At 40.8% G+C, this 25,458-nt stretch overlaps 1 protein-coding gene across 2 annotated transcripts; it reads right to left on the bottom strand.

The window, feature by feature from the left end:
* Positions 1-24,848, bottom strand: DNAJB4 (DnaJ heat shock protein family (Hsp40) member B4). Of its 2 annotated transcripts, XR_011921896.1 has the most exons (4): positions 24,505-24,848; positions 17,814-18,382; positions 1,225-8,552; positions 1-1,079 (listed from the first exon to the last, which is right to left on the bottom strand). XR_011921896.1 is itself a non-coding variant. In XM_072419524.1 (3 exons), exons 1-3 carry the CDS (start codon positions 24,713-24,715, stop codon positions 8,319-8,321), a joined length of 1,014 nt encoding a protein of 337 aa, XP_072275625.1. In that variant the 5' UTR covers positions 24,716-24,848; the 3' UTR covers positions 1-8,318. The 2 variants fall into 2 exon arrangements, 1 of the variants encoding a protein (XP_072275625.1); XM_072419524.1 differs by having other exon boundaries at positions 1-8,552.
* Positions 24,849-25,458: the final 610 nt, after the last annotated feature.

Genomic DNA, 25,458 nt, shown 5'->3' with positions numbered 1-25,458 from the left:
TGAAATGGAAACATAGCTTTTATTAACAATAAATCATTGAACATTTTTGGCAAATATATAAAAATACCAAATTTTAACAAAACTGGAAGTAAACTTTAAAATCAAAATCCAATGTTTCCTGTGTAGCAGGGGTACCTTTACCTTAAAAGGGTTTACGGCTCTTTTTTTGTCTACTGCAACATTATAAAACACATTTTACTTTTTTTTTTATCCTTGCTCCCTTGGCAGCCATTGCCCTCTGTAATGCTCTGGATAGTAGATTGGCCCTTGCCATATACACTTACAGTGCAAGTCTGCTGGTCCTGCATTATAGATGATAACATCAGAGTGTTTGCAGCCAGCAGAGTGCAAAAAGTGGCAAAACTACTTTTTAACATTCCCCTAGACCAGGGGTCAGCAACCTTTACTATCAAAAGAGCCATTTTGCCTCCTCTTCCACTAAAGAAAAATAGTCTGGAGCAGCAAAACATAACACAGTTTATAAACTTTTAAAAGTTTTAATATTTTTTTAATTTTACTTGTTACAACAAGTGTGCATGTGTAGGCCTACTTTGAAATAAATTAAACACTGAACTATGCCCCTAGAAGCCTCCAGCTTCTAACGTATCATCCTGTTACATTAGCTGGAGGCTTCTAACGTAACAGGGTAGATTTTTTTGATGGGCAGAGTTCTTTATGTTCTGACGATGCCTTAGCGATGAAATTTTAAGGGGTGTTAGCCACAGGTGTCCCTCATTTGCAGCTTTAATTTTGTTCACCTGTACTCCACAATCTTGAGTAATTGGGGTTCAGGTGCTAGAAGCCTCCAGCAATGTGTAACAGGGTAGATTATTTTGATGGGCAGAGTTCTTTATTTTCTGACGATGCCTTAGCGATTCAATTGTAGGTGGTGTTAGCCATAAGTGTCCCCCACTTGCACCTCTATTTTGGTCACCTGTACCGCCTCCCCCCCGTTCCAGAGAAATTGGGGTTCAGATGCTAGATGCTTCCAGCAATGTGTAACAGGGTAGATTTTTTTGACAGGCAGAGTTTTTATGAATTTTTAGGAGGTGTTAGCCACAGGTGTCCCGTACTTGCACCTCAAATTTTTTTCACCTGTACCCCCGTTTCCAGATAAATTGGGGTTTAGGTGCTAGAAGCCTCCAACAATGTGTAACAGGGTAGGGTTTTTTTGATGGGTGGAGTTTTTAGGAGGTGTTAGCCACAGGTGTCCCCCACTTGCACCTCTAATTCTGTTCACCTGTACCCCCTTCCTGTTCCAGAGAAATTGGGGTTCAGGTGCCTCCAGCAATGTGTAACGGTAGATTTTTTTGATGGGCAGAGTTCTTTATGTTCTGATGATAGCCTAACAATTACATTTTAGGGGGTGTTAGTCACAGGTGTCCCCCACTTGCACCTACATTTTTGGTTTTGTACATCTCCCCATTCCAGAAGAATTAGGGTTCAAAGGAGGGGGATGTCATTGTACACACCCATTTGTACACGCCCCGTGGTGGTTTTATTTCACTGGTAGATTTTTTTCATTAGAACACCGGATAGGGAATCCCCCTCTTCCGCAGTGTCTTGGGAGGAAGGGGATCCCCCATCAGAGATCTCCCCGCGGCAGCCGAAGGGAGCCACAACAAGGAGGCTGAAGAGCCGCATGCGGCTCCAGAGCCGCAGGTTGCAGACCCCTGCCCTAGACCAGTGTTTCTTAAACAGGGTCCTGTGAAGCCCTAGGGTTCCTCCAGAGGAATCGAGGGGTTCCATGAGCAATGAGTAATTTGTGATTCCCAGGTCAGTTGAACTTTTTAGCTATAGGTAAGGATAACATTCTTCCCAATTGCCAGCAATGTAAGAGGCCCCAATGACCACCACACTAATGTACTATAAGTTGTGGATATAGTAATATTAGTAGGGGTTCAATGAAGACCTGAAAGTTATTTCAAGAGTTCCCCCAAGTTAAAAAGATCAGCAAACACTGACATAGACAGCTCTATGCACAGGTAACTTTGCATTTTTTCCAAGATTCAGTTTTATTTATAAATGTATATTATTTAAAGACTAAAGGTGCTAGACTTGTTTATGGGATAGTGCAATGCTGAACTTTAACTGATGGGTTACAACATGGCATACAGTTCCTGTAAATCAGCTGGGAACCCGAGCCCAATATATATCTGCATGTTTTCTGATAACAGTACAAAAAAACAATCACATCATTCTCCACCCTACAGGAGCTTACAGCTTTGTCTCTTTACCTTAGTCACAAAAGTGAACATTAATTCAAAGGCCACTTATTCTTAGACAATATTTTTGAGTTGTATATGTATTTTGTTTGTGATAAAATGCACGGTAAATAAACCTAATTATCTCTTCAGTTTTAGTTGGCCCATTTCACACTTCTCCAAATGCTTTAAAGTGCATTAAGTGCATTAAAACCCGTGTTTTAATGTGTGGTAAAGCAACACATGGTAACACAAAGCATCACAACACCCCGATGTGAATACAAAACAGACTGGCATGACTTAAGGCAACACAAAGAATGTGTGGAGAGGTGTAAATGGGTCCTAAAAAGCACCATTTTGAAAATAAATAATAAGAAATTTTGCCCAATTATATAGTTTTTTTTACCTAATAAATTACAGTACACAATATTATTTTCTCTGTGTAAGTAAGGTTTGGAAGAAAGTAAGCTTAAAAAAACAGAAATACTGGCAGACATTGCAGAACCCAAGACTCCGGTGCTACAAAGGATCACTGCAAAAAAAAGCCATTTTGACATTTATTTTGAAAGAAGTGAAAGTATTCAATAAAAACTAGAATTCTGCTGCAAAACCGTTGACCTAAATCAGAAAATACTGCAGAATACAAAGCAGAATATAATGCAGAATATAAAGCATTCCGAAGCATATCTCTGGGGTCTGCATGCTTTTGTTACCTAACTAACATCAAGGATTTGGGGATTCAGTAAAACAAAACCTAGAGAAAGTCTTCCTTGGAGAATAACAAACAGATCGAGCTGTTTGCGCACATGGATGGTGCTGCTGGGGATCGTATAAACTGTGTCCTTAAAAGGTACAAACCTTGAGCTGGTAAAGCTCCAAAGATCAGCTGGCTCCGAGGCTTTCTGGGGATATAACCAAAGCAAGGACAACTTGTCTTTCCTCAAAACCTCGCTGAAGAAAAGCAGAGCAATTGTATGTGCTCAGAGATGGGCACATTGCCACTAATACATATTGCTCAAGTGGTAGATCAGTTTGTAAGGATAAAAAAAAACATGCGCCGGTCAAAGACAAACATTTTGCATTTAAAGTGACTAGGGCCTGTCTGCTGATAGGGTTTAAAGGGACTCTGGCACTGGAAAAAGGTTTAATACTTGTCCATTCCTTCAATCTACACCTCCCCAATCTGACACACTTTGGCTGAGCCAGGCCAGGCCACATACTATGGTCCCTTCCATCAGCCCCTATGTTACTACCAGGGCTGGATTTCCCACAAGGCCAACTAGGCAATGTCCTAGGGTGCCATGGCCTCAATGGGTGGCATTTGTACTGCTACTGTGGCTGTACCATTATTAATATATTATAAAAACTGCTTTGCTGCTCTGTCCACAACCATCATGGCTCTCACCAATGATCTTTGACTATCATCATCACCACCATTACATATTCTCCTTTTAGGCACAAGCTTTCTGGCCTAGGGGGAAAAAAGTGCAAACTGGCCCTGGTTACTACAAGATGCAATAAGGACATAAGGGTGAGTGGGAGAAACCAAAGAGAGCAGCAGACATTCCACAATCCTGGAAGTGTAAAAAATGTTGATTCTTATGATGACCAGGGTTCCAGAAAACATTGAGAATCAGTGAAACTGGTGAGTATAGAGACTGTTTTGCAGAACATTTTAACCCAGTGATTTTTTAACTCTGTTCCTTGTTTTCTGAACCTGACTGTCCTGCCCACTAAAGTCCTATAGTCAGGAGTCTAGTCGTAAAAAAATAAGAGGGGTAATAGTGAAGGCTACTCATGGCGAGCGTGCATCCTTGTTATGTAAACGCTTTACTATATTAAAGTGAGGGCACAGCGTGCACACATGTGCCCGCCCCACTACACCCCTGCCTATAGTTGCCTATAAGTTTATCTTTTGATTTGCCCTAAATTAAACCCAAGTTTTAGGCACCAGTTCTGAGATCGACAGGCTAAAAAAGAAAAGCACAAAATCCCATATAAAGCTAGCTAAATACATTAGTTAATATATTAAAGTAATACTGTAGCCATTTTTATGTTGGGGTATAGAAGAGAAGGGTTAGAACATCTGATTTTGTTGTATTGCTACCTGTGTCCCTGTTGGGGGGATATCTCATCTTTTCTGGGACAAAGGAATTAAGGAAATCTCAGGGACAACATAGACAGTAATTAACGCTTGTTTAGCCTTCTCTACTCAATTGCGATTAATATTGCTATGCATGTTCCTTACTTCCTATTCCACTGACATATTAGGAAATGAGAGGGAATCTCCCAAAACTGAAACACAAACAGCAACAAATACCCCAAAAGCCCATATCATCTACATACCACCCCCAAGTGACTCTGCCACCAAAAGCCAAAAGTCCTATCACTATCCAAACCAAATTTGGATCGAAGTTAATAATCCTAATTTAATACATAACTAATTTATTAACATAACATAATACATACTTCTTGCCTGTAAACTCTTACCAAAGGGCACTTTTCAAGCTTTGGTTCACCAGTAAGATATAGTCTACCGATCTACACTGAAACATTACATTTTGATACTAAATTATTGGAAATTGATTATTTTCATTTGCATAATAAGTGGGGGTTTGAAACAAAGCAGCACTTAGCTACTTTATTTGACTTTTAGTTGGTGGCTGTAGTACCATTTAATATTCTGTAGGTGGCGCTGAGCAATCTGGAATCTAAGGAATGCCATTTATTGGCAGAAAAATTTACAGGCCAGACAAACCAATTTGTGCCACTGGTAAATGAGAAAATATTGTGTTGTAATAAATAATATTAATAATCAAATAGACTACATTATCTTTAACAGATGAACCACAAACCATTTCTTAACCTTTCTAACATGGGGGAACCCTTGAAATAACGTTCAGGTCTTCAGTGAACCCCTCCTATAATTAAAATATTCACAGCTCACAGTATATTAGTGTGGTGGTCTGTAGGAAGAATTCCTCTTACATTGCTGGTCATTGGGAAGAATGAAACTCTTACCCAAAAAGTGAGTGGTAACTGACTAGGGAGTCACAAATTGCTCATTGATCATTGAACCCTCAGCAACTTCCGAAGGAACCTAAGATTCCACAGAACCCTGGTTGAGAGACACTGTTCTAGAGGCTGGACCAGTCAAGTGCCAAAAAACAAACAGCCAAAGTCCAAAAAAAGTAAATCTCATCTGACCCTTTAAATCTTAAACCCTTCAATTCAGGCCAAAATCATTTAAAAGTTTGGAATAAATTTGGAAAGAGTTAATGATTCCATCAAATAGTGCTGACTACCTGGGAAGATTTTACCTTACTTCCTATTACTGGGATTTGGACAGGGGGCTGCCAATACAACGGCAACACCCAGGCAGTAATGGTGACCCAACACATGTTCTACCTGGTTAGTCCTCTATGACCCTGCAAGAGAAGAACCAATATATTTAGCTCTCCATTGATTTGTGTTACCTACTTTTGCTCCAGTGCTGCACAGCCCCTGTTATTCTCCTACATGTCTACTCTCCACACCATACTTGCCGAAATCCAAAAGTATGTGTTCAGACATTTCTTTACATTCTGCCACACCTGTGTGGTACAGCCCAATTGACTTCCATAGGCTGTTTCCTGACCAGGTAGATGTCAATGGGGCTGTATTGCATAGGTGTGTAAAGAAGAAATTGAAAGGCAGAAGGGAAATATAGGCAAACGCTAGCCCTTTGCGTTTTTTGTTAAGTATAGTAGAGGGTGGGTTAGTATATTGTAAGAAGGGAAATGATAAATGCACATTGAAGGAAAATGCAATTATCCTTTATTGCCCCCCACCAATTCCTAAGCTAACTTTTCTAATACTTTGCTCCTGCTATATTCACCTGGCAAGGAAAGAGTAAAATACTCGCTGCTTCTGGCTCTGGCAAAGAATGGGCACAGCCAAAGAACAGGTTCATTTCAAACATATCCTTCTATTTTGTAACGTAGCAACAAATAATGAGGCTTTGAATATAAATGACTCTGCTGCTTCCTACAGCAATGATCAGAGAGCGCTATATCAGAACTGTTATTTGAGAACATAAACAAGAAGATTTAAATGAATGCTTTAAGTGTGCTGGAGTGTCAAATGTTAATAAAAGCCTTATTGCTTAAATTATTTTGTTCTCCATGAATGCACAACATCTTCGTGGTCATGCAGTTAGGGAGAAATGGTAATATTAAATAGTCATTTTCTCTATGGGGTGTGGAAGGTAAGGTTCTCTAAGGTGTGGAAAAAATGATGAAAAAAAGGAACAATTTGCTAAGCAGACCTTCTAAAATGTTGCTACTTCAGGTCACTCTGACATTTCAAGCTGTTATTAAGGCTGGGATAACACATGTGCAGCTGCAGCAGTGCACATGCTTTACCTTGCATTGTGTCATGTGTTGATATGCATTGCCCTAACTTAGCTTATTCATTTAAAAAGGCAATGCAACACAAGGCACAGATGTTGTGCCGTGGCACAGATCCATGGTTGCCATTAGACCCTTTAGAGTGCCACTCATATTGAATGGCACTACAGCCCACCATGCATTTGTTCACGTGTTACCATGCATCTCAGATTAATGCAATGTGTTACAATATTGTAATTATTTTTTTATTTTGGAAATTGTGAAAAGCCTAGCTGTTAAGGACCGAATTTATTACCATTTCTAGTCTACCTGATGGGCATTAAATGAAGGACATTGACATAAAATGGGGGTAAATCCCTCCTATCAAGGTGACAGATATCAGGGAGAACAAAAAAAAGGAAAGTCTTTGTATGGGGACACAAAAAGATTAAAACTGGGCAGCAAAATCTCATTAAAGGGGACACAGGTAGCACACATTGCCAAAGTTCTAACCATCCCTTACACTATACAAAACAAAATAAATTTCATCTAAACCCAAGAACAAAAAAATATATATAAATCTAAGTGTATATACCTATATTGTACTGTATATATTATTATATTGCAACTCGCCAATCTTTAGATGTGGTGGCTTAATTTGCTTGGGTTCTTTTGTCTGGTGACCCCACCAATACCACACTAGGCTGAAAACATTCCCCTTTTGTACTGTATGATTAAAGACACAGCATTGTCTCCCTAGGATTTGAAGAATGCAAATTTTCCTTTGGATGCAGAAGGCCCACTTTTTTGCCAACCACCTGCCATCCAACACAAAAGACTTTAAAAAGTCATTTATACACAACTAGTTTGCCCTAAAAAGAAAAATGCTTACCTCGTGCTTACATACATCAACGCATCTTCTGGCAGAGCCAAGGGTTTAAAATTCAACAAGGATGATCTAATCGAAAGTGCATTCTTGGGTGATTTCCAAATCTCATTTCTACTGGGTGGCACAATGGTTTCACTTGGGCCACCCAGACCCTTTTTTTTTCTTTTTTGCCCCAAACCATTTTTGCTGGAGGGGGCAGAGGCTGGCAATCAAAAACAATGATTCTATTTACCATGGAAGGTCCATTTTAAAGAACACTTCTCTTTCCTTCCTACCCACATTAGGGGGTTGTTATGCAGTCCAGAGAAGAGAAGTGGCCAGGACTGACTACACTGCTTCAGACGCAAGTGCTGCACACACAGGGAGCAGAGATCGGAGCTCACTAGATTTTTTTGCACTTATAAAACAGATATAACAAAATGATTTCTAATGTCTAACAGAGCACAAGCAAATAAGAGAAGTTCGTTATCAGGGTTTTTAAACTAATTTGAGTTACTGCTTGGAGTTGCATTTAAAGTGCAGTGCTTCGTGCACCATCACAAGTCTTTGGGTTTAGTGTCATCAGCAAATATATATATTCACAAGCTTTCTAATACAAAATCAGCTCTAGAGTAACAAAAATGCTCATATAGTACACACTCATCACTAGCAAGCCTGTGGCGCCAAAACAGACACAAGCACAACAAGTCCTTTTAGGAAATGTCAAACCGCGCACACGCTGCCCTTCCTAATACTGTAATAGTGCACGTACACCCTCGGATAACATAATACCGGGTGCACAGCTGTAGTTTATTTGTAGGTCTTCTTATGCGATAATACAGTGCCAAGGTCATCTACCCAATAACTGCAGAGGGTATTCTAGGAAATTGGCAGATGTCTTTTTAGAATCTCCTTCGATGCCTGTGGAATGGTGTCAGGAAATATAACTTCAAACTCAACCAGTAGATCTCCGCGTTGTTCAGGGTTTTTTGGAAAAGGGAGTCCATAGCCGATAATCCTCCTCCTCATCCCGGGTTTAATAACTTCGTTTATTGTCATGGGGATATTCCGACCATCTAGTGTGGGTACAGTGATTGAGCATCCACAGAGAGCCTGAAATAGATTACATATAACATATTATATATTACATATAACATATTACATATCACATAATATATTGTATGTATGGAGAATATTATAGAATTACACCAGGAGTAACATACATTTAAACATTTGAATGTATTTGTGTACTAGGAAAAAAATATATAGGAATCAAAAATGTTTGCAAATATAAAATGTGGCATTTTAATAGGATGTAGTCTTTATTCCGGACAGCAGATAGATAACTTGTCTCATTTCCACATCATTTCAATGATTACTTTTTAGCAGTGTAAGGCTTAAATACACACATAGGATTTTTGTTGCTGGAAACAATCTTTCACAATTCCTTGACAGATGAATGAACAATCGCTGTGCACACAGGGGAAAGAGGAAGAGGGGGAACCAGTGGCACCCTGTTGTGCTCTCCACAAGCACATCGGTTGTTCCCGATCGGTCATGGTGGATCGATGAACGACATCAGGCAGCCATTGTACACATGTCAGATTTTTGCCTGAGATGAGCATGTCTGGGTTACAAGAGGCATAGATGGTTAAAAGAAACCTATTGTTTACAGAGCTCCAATAATGCAATAGTCATCAAAGCAATGGCGGTCGGGCATCTGCGTGTGAGCGTGTAGCTGGGGGCTGGGATCGTGCGGCTGGGAGGCAGGACCAGGCGGATAATTTAAAATGCTAAGTATTTTTAAATACATCGCTTTTACATTTAAAAATACTTAATATTCATACTGCCAGGAAGGATAAAGCATACCTAAACTCAGAATTTTCACTTTAGATAAAAGGGTAGACAACCCTTTTCTTTAAAGTGAAAATTTTGTTTGTTTGTGGTTTTTTTAAGTGCAACATACTTTTTTTTATAAAAAAGGGTTCAGCACCACCCCCCCTAATTCTCACGTAGGCAATCAAGAATGAATGGGAGCACAAAGCCTCCCAGCATACCTACGTAACGCATCCTGGAAGGCTCCTCGCTGCTCCTTCTGCGCATGCTCGAGCATCTTTTTATCAATAGGGAAAAAATTGCCAAGCTCACACATGCCCAGTGAGATCGGCAATTTTTTTCCCAATCTTTGTCACCTGATCTCACGTCTGCGCAGTGCGAGATCTGATAAAGCAGGAAGAAGAACAGAAAAGAAGAGAGGAGAAGATGGCGGCGCCTGGCGCTCCCTCTGCACTGGGCCAAAGACGGATACCAGGACGATGAGAAGAAACCTACCAATGGATAGACTGATTTGTGGGATTGAAGGTGTGATATTTTTGTTTTGGATTAGTTTTGGATTTACTTCCGCTTTAAGTACCAGTGCTGTGAACAGCCAAGCAGCTGGCAATGTACCGCTCGAGATCTCTAGCTCCCATTGCAGGTCTGAATATGGTTTTACATTCACCTGTGACCAAATGTGTACCTTCTATACAAACCTCGTGCATGAAAACCAGGCATATCTTGGAGCCATACCCAGGTATTTTTTCCTATTGAAATTTCCCCCATCATCTGTGTAAGCCCTGAATTGGCCAGCCTTTCTCAACCTTCTTACCCCAAAGGAACCTGTCACAGATCTCGCAGGTCCAGGTCATCTGTGCCTCCTTCTTGCTCACCCTCCTTATAGGCCCCTGCTGCCAGCACCATCTCTGCTTCTGAATCCAACACTCTGCATACTTCCTGCTCCAAGTCAGGTGATTATCTGTCAGCTGCTCCCATGCCTCAGGGAACCAGGGTATTTCGCACTCCCTCTGCTGGCAAACACCTGAATAACACCTGAGACTATCTCAGCAACAGCACTCCCTCTGCTGGTGGGATTGGTGTCTGCGGCTCACTTGATCCACACCCATCACCTGACATTCCCTTCTTAAGGAAGTGACCTGGCAACAGGAAGTTGCCTGAATAAGGAGTTCCTTTGGCTCTGCTTCCAGGTTCCCGTTTGTTGATTTCTCTTGCTTCTGATTCCTCGTGTACCAACCTCGGCTACTACTGATTGCTGCCTGTCCTGACTACTGAGGTTTTGCGTTGCTCTACGTAGCGAATAAGCAAAATCTATTTTTCCACTTACACACGTATTTCCTTTCTTTCAGATCTCCGGCTTTGCTGTTTCTTGCCGTAAGTGTCTAAACAACCCTGATTCATGTTCTTATTTCTGTGCCAGTTTTACCATTCCCAGTCAATAGGCGAACAATGTGATAGCAAAAATCTGGGGTCTTTTCTGAATCTACCAGCCAAAACTTAGTAAAAAAATAAGTAAGATCTAACTCAACAAAAAATGCAATCCCCGTTGTTATTGGTGTCATGCTGCAAGCTCTGCTATTAGTTGGGAGTTCCATCAGGCACAGCTCAAGGAATCCCTAGAAACCTCCGGCTGAGAACAGTTGTATTGAATGATTCAGAGCTTGCACAGGGCTGTCTTTCTTTACTTCTGGCAGCTGAACAGAGTTAAGAAAATGAGTTTGTACAGTTAGGAAAGGGATATTAAAAGTAACCTGAAATTTCAAAATATATCATTTTGATATTAGGTTTGAAATGGACAATATAAGACTTTTCCAGCGTAAATACCTTCCAGTGTTTTTATTTTCAGTAATTATTCAGACCCGGAGAACAAATAAATAACATAAAAAAGCTCTGTGCAAACTCAAATTTACAACCACAGGGGGGTTAGGATTCTGATACCATTACCATGTGACATTGCTGGGTGTCTAAAGCTGCGTACACACGTGCAATTCTTGTTGTTGGAAAGGATCTTTCACAATCCTTTCCAACGATAAGAGCCGCATAATGCATTAACGTACACTTTCCTCACCTTAATCTGTCTTGGGTGCAGCTATCTTTACTCCGGTTCAGATCTTTGGCTGCATACACACATGCAATATTTGTCGTTAGAAAGGATTTTTCACAATCCTTTCCTAGGACTAACGACTGCCCAATGCATGGACGAGTGCTGTACATACAGCGCCATTCTGCTCCATGCAGAGGGGAGGGGGAGAATGACGGAGCAGCACCCTGCTGTGCGCCCCCCCTGCTGTGCGCCCCCCCTTCCCTTGCATTAGGATCGCTCGTTGTATATCGTGAACAATGATGAACGACACAGGCTGTACACACGCCAGATTCTCACCCAGAGCCGATTATCGGGCGAGAAAAATTTGACGTGTGTACCTAGCTTAAGCTGGATGCCAATAAGCAAACAACAGCACTTTCAAGTGAAGGAAGAGAATAGGTCAATTGCCCACGATACCTTAGCCTCCTGGGCGGTTATATGTCTAAAAGCAGGACATTGTCTTTCATGACAATTTATATTATAATATATTAGTGTGCGTATATTAAAGTTCGAAACACAAAATCATGTTTGAAACACAAAATAATAAATAAAATACATTTTAAAATAAACGTTGACAAATAAAGTCTTTATTATTTATTTATTATTTTTTTACAATGAGTGTGAGTCGGGGTTACCGCTTTCAGCTTTTTTTTTTTTTTTTTACCCCGAGCCACACTCAGGGTTATTGCCCAGGAGGTTAAAGTACTTAGTATTTCTCTTCACTCCTTGCAGAAAAACAGGGGTTCAGGAGTGAAAAGGAAACAGAATATGTGCAAGTAGGGGCAGAGCTGGTTAAATGAACCTGTTGTGATGCCTTTCAACGGGAAAAGCATAGATTGAATTTAAAATCACATAATGAGATCCACAAGCATTACTAACAAGTCATTTATTATTGAATTGTGATTTGTCATTATACCTATAGGAACTTCTCACCCACAGCAGACATTGCCTGTCTTAGCTTTCTTGGGGGGCGGTCAATTGCAAAAAAAGGATTCTTCATTTGATGATCATAATTTGGACACTTGGAAGATATTCTAGCCACTGCTTCTGTTTTTCATATACAAAAGAAGCATACTCACCCAATTAAATGTAGATATAAGTAGCCACACAACATATATGTAAGTAGGCTTCTATAAAGACAGGATACAGAAATATCTACACTTCCTTTAAATCAGTCACCTTTTTTCACAAAATCCAAAATGGTGCCACCCTATTTGAGGATTTGTGCATTTCAATTCTCTGCTACAGAGGCACAACCCATAGAGGTATATTGCATGTTCATAACCTTTTACCCTTATTAATGTAGAGAATGGGACATTTTTTTACTCTTTTTTTTTTTTTTTTATTTCCCCTCCCGATAAAAAAAAGCACAGGGCAATATTCTGGGCTGGCAATTCAGAAAACCTAATTAAAAACATTCAGAGCCTCTGAACCATTTGGCGATGACAATGAAGCATTTTCATTTATAATGTACTGGTTTCAGACTACAATGGCATGTTTCTTGTCTCCTTCACGATCCTTTCCAACGACTATTATTGCAAGATGCATGAACCAGCGCTGTACATGCAGCACCCTTCTGCTCTATGCAGAGGGAAGGGGGAGAGCTAAGGAGCGGCACCCTGATGCGCACTCTCCCCCTTCTCTTGCATTAGGATCGTTCGTCGTTCATCGTCCGTGGATCCGCCAGGGCGGTCGTTTGGGCGATGAACGACGTACACACTTCAGATTCTCGTCCGATATCAGCCCTGAGCCAATTATCAGGCGAGAACCATTGGAAGTGTGTACGTAGCTTTAGAGCCAAAATGAGTTTTTGCTTTTGAATAAAGGATACAATTGAATACAGCAGAAAATCAACCCCCAGTACATCCATGTCTATAGGCAAAAACGTTTCAGGGTATTGTCACACCTGCCCAACACACCAGCAAACAGCCTTTCATAAAGATGCTGGGACAGCCCTGCACATATCATGTGTTTTCTGCAGGGGAAAAAAATCCCCACTTTTTGTATGATAGGAACATTAGGATAAAGATTCTGATGCTAAAAAGAAGCAAAATTGCTTTGCCATTGCTCTTTTGTGCACAGACATCTTTGGCACCACTTTCACCAAACACTACCTACATTATTTCGTATAGATCTAAACCCATAAAGGGGGGTCCGCAGCAGGGGACTAGGCGTAGGGCCGTCATGACAGGAGTGCGAAGGCAGCCCCCAGCACGAGTGATAAGGGTTAAGTGGAAGTGGAAGAGAGAAAGGTGGGAGGGAGTACTTCGGGGCTGGGTCGGAAATGAAGAGGGAGGAGAGTGGAGGGGTTAAGTAGTGGGTCCATCAGAAGTGTGGGACAGTTTTTTGCAAGAAGAACAATTTCCTACCTGCTCTCCCTTTATTTAAACGTATGGTGGTTGGGGCTAGGAGGGTAAGAGTCCTATTGGTCAATTTTGGAAGGGCAACCCAGTGGTACAGTGCCCATTAATGGTGTCATGGTGGGGCCCCTGAGGCGGCACTGGGCGGCTAAGGGCCAATGTGGTACAAAATGGTGAATTACATTTGGTGGAGCGAACTTTACCTTTCCTAGACCTGCAGCCTTGTGGTGAAAACTGGAAGATATTTTGTAAATAGTGCAATACGGCACAGTGTTTAAATAAGGGGTTTGGTTTACAGATATTTATAAGTATTAAGGAAAGTTTTATATGTTAGCAAATCTGAAAATGTTAGTGGTATGGTAATATTTTGATAATGTTTGTTCATTTATATGTTTGTTCATGTTAATATATGTTATTTAAATAAAGGTATAATATTTTTATTTATGGTTTATTAAAGATGTTTACCTTTGTTAAATAAATCACTGCTTGCCTGCCATTTTTATCCCAAGCAGGTGTCCGTGTGTTTTTAAGGAGGGCGGAGGGGGTTGGCTGGTAAGTAATGGGGGGGGAGTGAGAGTTTGGGGGGAAGAGTTTTAAGTGCGGGAAAAGTTTTAGGTGGGGGATAAGGTTTTAAGTGCGAGAAAAGTTTTAAAGGGGAAGGGGCAAAGGACTGGTCATGGATATTTGCAAGGTAATATGCCGTAAAACACATCTTGCTGTGCCTTAAAACATGCAAGTGGACATGCAGCACGTGTTGAGATGTTTGGATGGCATGAGGTGTGGAGACAAACCCATAACAAGGTATATATCTCCTAGATTTTAGGCTCTTCGGGGCAGGGTCCTCTCCTCACTATCTGTATCCGTCTGTAATTTACAACCCCTATTTAATGTACAGCGCAGTGTAATATGTTGGCGCTATATAAATCCTGTTTATTAATAATAAATGTTGCTGTGATACCTGGTATGACTATCCACGCTTGTTTATTGGCTTTTGATCTCTATAATTGTTGAACTCCTGCTCTGTATTTGTTGTACAATGTATGGGTAACACTTTTGTAAATGCATATACACTGCCTTAATAAATAAAAATGAACAAAAGAAAATAACTAACCCAGACACACAATGAATAGGCTGTAGTAAATATGCACTGTGGTAGAATACGCTGACAGTTGGTCACCAGGCAATAAACTGGGAACATTCACAAACCACAGGACTGTACTGAACAAACCAAAAATAAACAATCGCATTCCTTGGGTTCATTACCATTTTAAACTCTATACAAGCAATGCTCTGACTGCAATAACTTTGTTTGCAATGCATTAACGGTAACTAGATCAATTCAAGGTGTGGCAATTAACCCTCCTTGATTCAATCACTGGCATTAGAAACACCAGGTGTGCACCAGGTAGATACACCTGCAGTGAATGTTTTTAAAGCTTTGGTTAACTGCTTTAGAAATCCTGTATACCAGGGGTGCCCAACTTGTGGATCGCGATTCACCGGTAGATCACGAAGGCAACGTGAGTAGATCACGGAGCCCTGCCTTTCAAAATAAACTCTACTGTGCACAGGAGTTATTAATTCCACGTTTTTATTGTTGGTAGATCATTTTGACTTGGTCATTTTAAAAACAGCTCGGAAGCCAAAAAAGTGTGGGCACCTCTTTTGTATACCCATAGGTGCATATTTATAAAGCAGTGGGGATCAGATAACAGATTAACATTTATTTGCTGGCCTGATCTCCGCTTTTAAAATGGCAGAGGTGTAAAAGTGAGATTTTACTGTGGTGGTTGTTGATTGATCAAACATGTTACAGTAGGGACATAGTTACATAGTAGGTTAGATTGAAAAAAGACATAAGTCCATCAAGTTCAACCACTAGGGAAATAAACATATCCCAGATATAAAACCATATGGACATAGTTGGTCCAGAGGAAGGCAAAAAAACCCTGGTACAATTAGCTTCAACAGGGGGAAAAAAATTCCTTCCTGATTCCATGAGGCAATCAGATGTTCCCTGGATCAACAGTCACGGTTATCTTTACTTTAAATCCCTAATCCCCAGTTATATTCTGTGCTTCTAGAAATCATCCAGCTTTTTCTTAAAGCAGTTTATAGTAGTTGCTGAAACTACTTCCTGAGGGAGTTGATTCCACATTTTCACAGACCTTACAGTGAAGAATCCCTTTGTTACTGTTACTTTGTTTTGCTCCTTATCTGGAGCTTAAACTTCCTTTCCTCCAGACGCAAAGAATGCCCTCTTGTTCTTTGTAATGATCTCAAAGTGAATAATTGCGAAGAGAGTTCTCTATATGGACCATTTATATATTTATACAGGGTGATCATATCCCCCCTTATACGTCTCTTCTCAAGGGGGAATAGATTCAGTTCAGCTAATCTCTCCTCATAGCTGAGCTCCTCCATTCCTTTTATCAGTTTAGTTCCCATTCTCTGCACTCTCTCCAATTCCACAATGTCCTTTTTGTGAACTGGGGCCCTAAACTGGACTGCATATTCCAGATGTGGTCTGACCAATGCTTTGTACATGGGCAGGATTATGTCTCCATCTCTGCAGCCTATTCCTCTTTTATTACAAGAAAATACTTTACTAGCTTTAGATATTGCAGCTTGGCATTGCATGCTGTTATTAAGTCTATGATCTACCAGAGCCCCCAGATCCTTTTCTATTTCTGACTCCGCCAAATGTATTCTCATAGACAGTATGAAGCATGCATGTTGATAGCTCCCAAGTGCAGAACTTTACATTTATCTATAACTAATGGCTTAGCTGACCAATCAAACAGTACATCCAGGGACATATTATATCTTACAAGCATTCCAAGAATGAAAAACAAAACACTGAGAATAATGATTTACTCTTCATTTGCATGATTCATTCACATAGGTTTGTTTTAAACATCCATTTGAATAAAAGTGAATGCCATTTATATGGAATGTTGAGTCTAGGAAGAGGATGTATAAACATAAATATGTCATTCAGGAAAACAGGGACATTCCTTACTGAAAATACTTTCTGTCTGCTTTGAATGTGATGAAAATATGCTCTGGTCTATGTGGTTTCTTCATCCACCAATATTATCATGTCTAAAGGTTGCCCCTGCACACCAAGGGGTCCTAAATATGGGTGTACTGCAGCTGTATCCATTTGCCTGTTGGTAAGAGAGATCAGCCCCGTAGCCCTAACCCCATCCATTGTAAGTAAAGCAGACCTATTATAAACTAATGATCATTTTTATTTGTTTTTTTTTGTCACCTATTGAGTTCACTTGTGTCCCCCTATACTTCTGGGTTCTTGCCATGGCAAGAAACACTGATGGGTTATCCCTGCAGCCTAGTAGGACACCTAAGTTGGTACAAATATGGTGATGAAGATATAATTGGAAGCAATGTAACAAAACACAAGATGATGACTGTACAAGATTGGCGGCTGGGTGGGGTAAGTATACTAATGAATGAATGCACATCAGAGGAAATGGAAAGTTGATGAAAAAAAGTGCAGCTTGCATTAAAAAATTACCTTGCCATCACTGGCTTTGCTCTAGTCATGGAGCTCCTTTAGCCCCATTTAAAGTGGAACTAAACTCCACTATACTTGCCTGTCTCCGTTCCGCCGCAGGGCACCATCATCTTCGTCCTTCTTCTCTTCCTAGATAGGATCTTCGTCCCTCTTGATTTGCCAGGATGTCATAAGTCCAACGCAGGCATACAGGAGTTCGTTCAGTCCCAGCAAATGCAGGGAAAGCCAGGATTGTCGGGTATCCAGGAAGCCATTGCTTTTGACAGTTCCATAGAGTGATCAGGCAGGTAAGGGACATCCCTTTCTGCAACAATACCCTGCTTGATCCAAATTTTTAAAAGTGTAAAATTAGGGTAAAGAATTTCACGGAGTCTCATTGCTTGCACACCATGGTCTAAGTTTTACCGATGGCACAGGCCAGTTTGCATAGTGCAGCACAATAATTAGGGAGCGGATATTTTCTCTCCATTATAAATGGTAAAGTACAGCTCTATGTTGGGGTTCAGATGATACCCACTAAATTAAATTTAAAATATCAAAACACAGCAAGAAAGTCTTACCTCTCGCAAGTTGATCTGTAAAGGGCAGACAATGTTTGAACCATCTCTCTTAAAATGGGGATGGGGTTTATCCTTAATAACAAAGACTACGTCGGCAGGAATGGTCATTGGCATCTCATCTCCCTCCTTGGGGAATGTGATTTTGGTGCCTTCTTTCCACCCCTTTTTAATCTCAATAGTAAGGATCTTGTCCTCAGTCCTCACACTTCTTCCATCAGGGTTCAGTCTCTTTCTGGAGATTCTCATTCTTTTAGTGCTCCCATGATAAATCTCCTCCAGGGACACCCTGAGCTCATGAATAATTGGTGGGTCCTGCTTACGCCTTATCTGGTTTCCAACTTGATTCTTTTCTCTTGGAAACCCATTCATGCCAAAGCTAGAAAAGGAGCCAAATGGATCTCCGTCCAACTCCATGTCCTCGTCATCCCGGCCCATCCGCCTCCCGAAAAACATTTCAAAAGGGTTTGCTCCCCCGAAAAATGCAGCAAACGTGGCATGAGGATCTCCATGGAACGTGTAGTGAAAGTTTCCTCCATGTCCATTTTGTGCTCCAGGTCCCCCTTTGAGCCCTAGAAAAAAAATATGTATAAATACTTTTACTACATCATCAATAATAGTATTTTACAGTACTTGCTCAATCAAAGTTCATGCCAATTTCTGGTCATTACAAGAATCTGATATAAACAGAGATTCAGTTACTTATATTGATTCATTTTGAAATGCATTTACTTTTTAAATAAATACATTCTCTGGATTATGATAATTCTTTTCATATCTTCCCCATGTTCCTTTGTAGTGCAGGGCAAAGTAACAGGTTTCAGGTTTTCAAAGATTCTCTTTGCTGCTCAGCTGATTGAAAAATTATAAATCTGGGAAGGGATTTAGAATTTTCAAACTTTGCTCTTGTGATTGGGTTTGCAAAACTCCTAATTCTTGGAGATAGGAAGGAGGAAGACTTTTTAGGCCAAAGTAAATTACACCCCTGTTGTGCCCCAATTTTGCAGATCATTAATATGCAAAAAATGACTGGCTAAATGAACAATTCTTCAATTATGTTTCCTTTAGCTTCTTAGTAAAGAAAATATAATAATTTAGAGGTTGGATGAAGGTCTACTGCAAAATAACACTTTGCAATAGTAAAAAAATGCATTTTAAAGGGGTTTATTTATCCACACAAAAAAAGGGACATCTGTGGAAAAAACTTCACTTGGTTCTGAAAGAGTGACAGTCTCTGCAAATCAGGGACAGTTGGGAGGTAAATCCTTCCTTTTTGTAAGAAAGATTCCTTTGGTAATTTGTTGGATACTCTTTTGGCTTTTTTGACATGTGCTATGTAATAAATTGGCCCAGTAGTTCACACAATATGAAAGCCATTATAGAAGCTTCAGCTTATAAACACGTGGTGTGTACAGAAAGCTTTTACATTGCATTTGCAAAGGTTTAGAAAGCTATGAACAGTTTTGCTATAATTGAATTAGCACAACTTTTTTTAGGCAGTACCAAATGCTTAAACCAACTTTATCCACCTATAGCTGAGCGGTTACCACCTGTTACCTCTCCCATGTGCCAATATGCACCGAGGAGCTGTAAACACTGTGGGTTTTTAACTACTAGTCTAAAATAGAACTAACCCTATAAAACAGTGATCGCCAACCTTTTTGGACCCATGGACCACTACCATGGCGCATGCACGGAGAGCCAGGTGTCACCCACCCACCACCCCTAGCATGTGACCTGTACAGGAGACATGGTCTCGGGCTCTGGTTGGTGCGCCCTCTCAGCAAGGTTCCTCTCCTGACCCCACTTGGGGTCACACTGGCCAGAGCCATGGACCACCAAAATTTTCTTGCAGACCGCTGCTAAAAAAACATCCAGCTTTAGGGGTAATAAACACCAGATTTTAACTGAAGTATTGGGCTGGAACTCAAACAAACTGCTGGCAGGTTTTCTATAAATACCCAGGGCTATGGGATCTGAGTGGGAAGTGTGGCAATTAAGGTATGTATGTGCACCAGTGGGTGACCAGGAGAGGGTGACAAAGAAAGTTGGGGATCTTTTTATTTGACAGTGAGCTACGTACTTCCATCTGACAATACTTTAAACGCTGAAGACAAAATGAAGCAAGTGGATATGGCCCTGGCATTTCCTAGAATAAACAGTGAGTGGGTGGCACTGAGAGAAGAGCTGCATTCCATGAGCATTAAGTGAGCGAGTGGAGCTTTTTCTTCAGCTTCCTGCGCACACAACCACCATAAATCAAGGTAAATATGGTAAGGGTTTCTGACATAAAGCAAACGCTGAGCTGTCTGAAGTGTAATATAAAAAGAAAGATTTCCTGATTAGCCTAGAAGTTCATTCCACAGTTTACCGAACATCAGCAGCTAAACATAGGTGGGTGATTATTGTTTTTTTGATTGGATGCATTGGTCAATAAAGAATAAAAGTAATTTCTGTGTACAAGGAATAGAGCACATGCAATGGAGAGCCCCTATCTCTCCTATAGTACACCCAATATCACCCCACAATAGGAAGGGCAGAATATTGTACATGTTTGTGATGTGTTTTCGGACTTCCAGCTAGCAATCACAAAAACTGATCAGACCAATCAGGCAAGCACAAAATTGACAGTGGATCTACTCAAATACATAATAACAATACCTGTCCCCAAAAGCTGCTCCATTGCAAGAACAGGGCAGATTTCTATCATTTCAATAATTTCCGTTCATACCAATGTGCTGTTGCTTTTAGAGAGCTCCCCAAACCTTGAGCCTGGCAATGCGTTATCAGTACGCCAGAAAAGTAAATTTTTCCTAAAGAGCCCTGTATATCAGTAAAAATCCATCAGGTATTCTAACCATTCCTCCCCCATCCAGCTTACATGAACATACATATTAATGCATACATTTCTATATTTTGAGCTCTATTTCAAAAACATGGAATCTGACATTCCCTAAACATTCCCTCGTCTGAATAATATACTGCCATTGCAACACATAGACCTGGAAGGTTTCCAGGAGGGAATGTTTGGGAGAATGTCTGATTCCATAATTTATAAATAGAGCCTATTATGTTTCCACTGATTTAAATGGAGACAGTAAAGGAGTGAATCCAGCCTTAGGAATTTTTTAGGTTTTCATGCATTAAAGTGGCAACTGTACTCAACTTTCCACCCTTTCACCGTAGGTACATTTACCAACAAAGAGTAAAGGAAAATACGCAGTATTGTTAAAGCGGAACTAAGACCAAAAAAATCACACTTACCTTTAATCCCGCAGATCCCTCGATGGCGCTGGTCCTTCCCGTAATCCGGCTCCGTGTCGTTCTGAAATTCCCCTTTGTCCCAGTGCTGGGGAAGCGCTGGGCGCCGCCATCTTTGTACTTCACAACCTTCTCATTCCTCAGTCTTCTTGGCACGTCACCCGAGCCCGCATTGCGCAGGTAAAGACCGAATGAAAGAAGATCTCACTGCGCTTGCATGTGATCAACATCTTTTTCCTTTAATAGAAAAAAAACCCATTCTGCACATGTCCAAGATTAGGGCATGCACAGAAGGAGCATCCAGAGCCTCCAGGGATGCGTGACGTAGGTATCCCGGGAGGCTCTGCGCCTAGGCGGTCAAGACTGAAAGGGGAGGTGCCGCACTTAAATAATTAAAAAATAATTACCGTTTAATGTTAATGTTGTCAACCCTTTTATGTAAAGTGGAACTTACTTTTTAGGTATGAAAGATCATGTGACTTATTGCCTTCTCAACTATGTGAAAGTGTTGGCAATAGAGACAGCATCCAAACTGTTGTAAAAGCTCCAAGTCACTGCTCAGGCTTTGTTCCCGGTGACCGGCTTAGAGCAATGCAGGTAAGTAGGTGCAGAATGGTGCAGGGTTGGCATTTAGGTGACCCTCAAGAACCTCACAAGGCATGAATAGACACTGAATTTTCATCACTCCGAATAAATATTTGGGATCATCCAGCAAAAATCTAGGCATCATTTAATGAACCACATTGCCAGATCACCTAATGACTTAAAGCAGAACTAAACCCACACAACTTTGCTATGTGTGTTCCAGTGTAGGGTGCCGTCTTTCTTCTCTTCTTCCTCCTATAGACCATCTTTGGCCATTATGATTTGCCATGACAGGATGACGTAGATCTCGCACACCTCTTGGCACACGCAAGGGAATCCAGGAATGCATGCGGAGCTCAGCTCTCATGCTAGTAAGCCAGAGCGATTAGGTAAGACACATTGGGATTTGATAATGCCATCATCAAAAGTATAAAAAATAATATAAATATAAGTATAAAATATAAGTATGAATAAAAGTATAAAAAATAATGACAGGTCCATTCAGATCTGAACTGTATGCCATTCGAGCACAGCCCCCAGCCAGAAATCCTCATTCCTTGGACAGTGACTGTTTGCTTTCTTCAAGCTTATTTTGGAGATTTCTCAGAAATATTCTCTTGGCACAGCACCATTGCATGCAATTAGAGTTAACAATCTTGGAATTTCATGACATCATCATCTGCAATCTAAGTCTCCTGGGCTGGCAGCCAAAAGGAAGTTTATGTATGCATTTTATAGAAGTGGTGACATCATTCCTGTACTTTTTATCTATGTGTATACAGGGTGCACAGGGATCCTTTGATTCCTACTACAGACTCCAGGTGCATGGAGTTTGTATATTTCCCTGAGTTTAATGGAGTTTCTTTCTTGCACAATCCAAAAACAAGTTGGTAGTTTAAATCAGCTGTGATTTAAAGCTGCACAAGAAGCATGTGTATTATTACTTAAATCTTTAAGCGTTCTTTATTCTGGATCTAGTTTGCCTCTGTACAGAAGCTTTATGTTTTAAGACCAGTCACAGCTGATTTCTCTGCTTGTGCAGGGTGACTGGTCTTGTATCCACCCCCCATAGTTGTATGTAAGTGTCCAGGGTGCCCCCTCCCACAACTCTGCTTTTTGCACGCATAACTTTTACAAAGTAATATAAGGCATGTGGTGCACACAATGTGGGTCTGCATCTTTTGTAACTATTGAGAAATATATTTAAATAAAAGTTTATAGTTTGCAATGATGCAAACACAATGAAATAGTTGCCCCTGCTCCATTCCCTGCTTTACAGACAAAGACATTCAAGCAAACTCGAAGTACATTGTTCTCGATATACAGTTACTTAAGGTGGCCATACACTGGTTGATGTGTTTAGTGGATTGACTGGGAATACCCATTTATTGCCCATGCTTCTTCCCTTGCCTCTGTTTGCTCCAACAAACTAACCTAAATCAGTGGGGTGCACTCTTTAACAATCAGCAGCCAATAAGAATGCTCCCCTCATTTACAATATCTCCAATAATACAACTGCTGTTGTTATAGTAAATAATGGGAAAAGCCTCAATGGCTACTGGTTGTCAGAGATTTTACCCTGCAGATTTACTATAACATGTTGTAGTGGACGAGGAGAGAGCTGCGCTTAATGCATGTGCAATAAATGTCTTTGGAAAGGACCTTTCACGATCCTTTCCACCGACTAAGGACTGCACGATGCATGAAGGAGTGCTGTACATACAGCACCATCCTGCTCTTTGAAGAGGGGAGGGGGAGATTGACAGAGTGGCACCCCGCTGCACTCTCTCCCCCTTCACTTCCATTTTGATCGTTCGTCGTCCATCGTCTGTGGATCCGCCAGGACGGTCGTTCAGACAATAGACGACGGGCACTATACACACGCCAGATTCTTGTCTGATATCGACCGAGAACCATTGGACATGTGTACCCAGCCTTAGTTGATGGAGCAGGGTGCTTATGGCAGGTAAATGATCAATGTCAGGAAGATATTGATTTGTCCACCCAGGTGTCCATAGTGGACTAGTGCATGGCCAGCTTTACAGGTAATCTAAAAATGACTTCACCCGTCACTGCCTTGCTTTAGCAATCTCACCTGCATAATCTACTGATGACGTTATGCATATAGGTTGCATCATTAATGACTCCTGACCCCTGCATGTTACATTCCCTTTTTCTTTGTCACATTCACCATTGGCACACTGACCAGATGTTACCCTGCATCCCACAACTAGGCTGCAAAGTATTACCCTGCTGCATTGCTGATCGCCCTTTGACTGATTGCGGCAGCTGCTTTGATACATTCTGATGTGCCATCTGACATTTCAGAAGTGTGCCAACCCGTCTCACACATTGACGCACATCCCGGAGAGCTAAAAAGCTTCATGTGTGGGTGTCTCTGCCTTCGCAAGAGTTATTTTTCTTTAGAAGAATGGCAGCTTTAGGTGCAAACTTGACCTCACTTACCAATCACTTTTGTTAAAGCTACAACTTGAAATGCAACGGTTACAAAGTATCATTTCATCATTCTTTTCTTTTACAGAATATGAGTGGCCACACTGGAATACCAACTGCCATCAAAACTTTTCTTTTTAATGTGGGTACAGCTCTCACATGGCGCTTATCTTTTCTATGTAGTAATGGGAGTGGTTGCTGATCGATATTTTGTCTTGAGCATTAACCCTTTAAACCCCAACTAATTGTGCCAAGCAAATCTCTTGCCCACCATGAACTATATCCATCATTGCCCCAAAGATTTTATATTCGAAACACACATTAACTCCCTCTATGCCCCAATTACAGATGTACCACAAGCTTGGATGTTAGAAGATGTTGATATAATTCATACCTTCCTCGCCATACTGGTCGTAGATCTCTCGCTTTTTGGGGTCGCTTAGCACCTCGTAGGCTTCGGCGACCTCCTTAAACTTCTCTTCTGCATGGGCTGACTTGTTCTTATCCGGATGCCACTTTAAAGCTTGCTTCCTATAAGCCTTTTTGATGTCCTCCTCCGAAGACCCCTTCTCGATGCCCAGAATTGAATAATAATCTTTCCCCATATCACCTCGGTCAGCAGGACTGGAATGCACCGAGCTTGTCTGTTGCACTGGATATAGAAAGTCTGTTCCCCCCTAAGTGTTCATCGGTCCATCCCCTCCTGTTCATATATAGAGATCAGCTCCCAGCCTCCCATGTACGCCTGCTGCTTGCAGAATTCACCAGCTCTTTCTAGAAAGTTTTTTTTTCAAACAAGCCAAAGCTTTATTAGATGACAGAGGCAGCTGAATTTCGGTGTAACCCATTGCATATCTGGCTGGGTGACAACCAAAACAATGAGCTTGTACACAAAATGCATTATGTCTAACCTCCTGGTATCCTCTACATCTGTTACTTCAGAGTGTTAAAAAGCCCATGTTTGAAATTCCCATGTGTTCCAATAGGCTTATCTACACCAGGACATTTTCTTGGGGCACGTTTATGAGGGTTAAGGCTGGGTCTACATATATGTTTTCCCCAGCATTTAACCTGAGCGTACCTAAACTCAGAATTTTCACTTCACATAAAAAGGTAAACAACCCTTTAACCACCTGAGCGTTACACTGAGGTCTAGATTTCTGTTCCAAAAGCGTTACAGTTTTTCTTGAAATTTTTTTTTTTAAATTGTAGACCTGTAACTTACAGAAATATGTCCAAACAAGTTCTAGTAGATATCATGAATATAAAAAATGTTTGAAACACACAATCATGTAAAAAAAAATACTTTTAAAAAAATTAAATAAAAGACACAAAAAATCAGCTTAAA

Source organism: Pyxicephalus adspersus, chromosome 8, assembly GCF_032062135.1.
Source record: "Pyxicephalus adspersus chromosome 8, UCB_Pads_2.0, whole genome shotgun sequence".
NCBI classification, from domain to species: Eukaryota; Metazoa; Chordata; class Amphibia; order Anura; family Pyxicephalidae; genus Pyxicephalus; species Pyxicephalus adspersus.
This window is presented reverse-complemented; position numbering and strand designations above follow the sequence as displayed.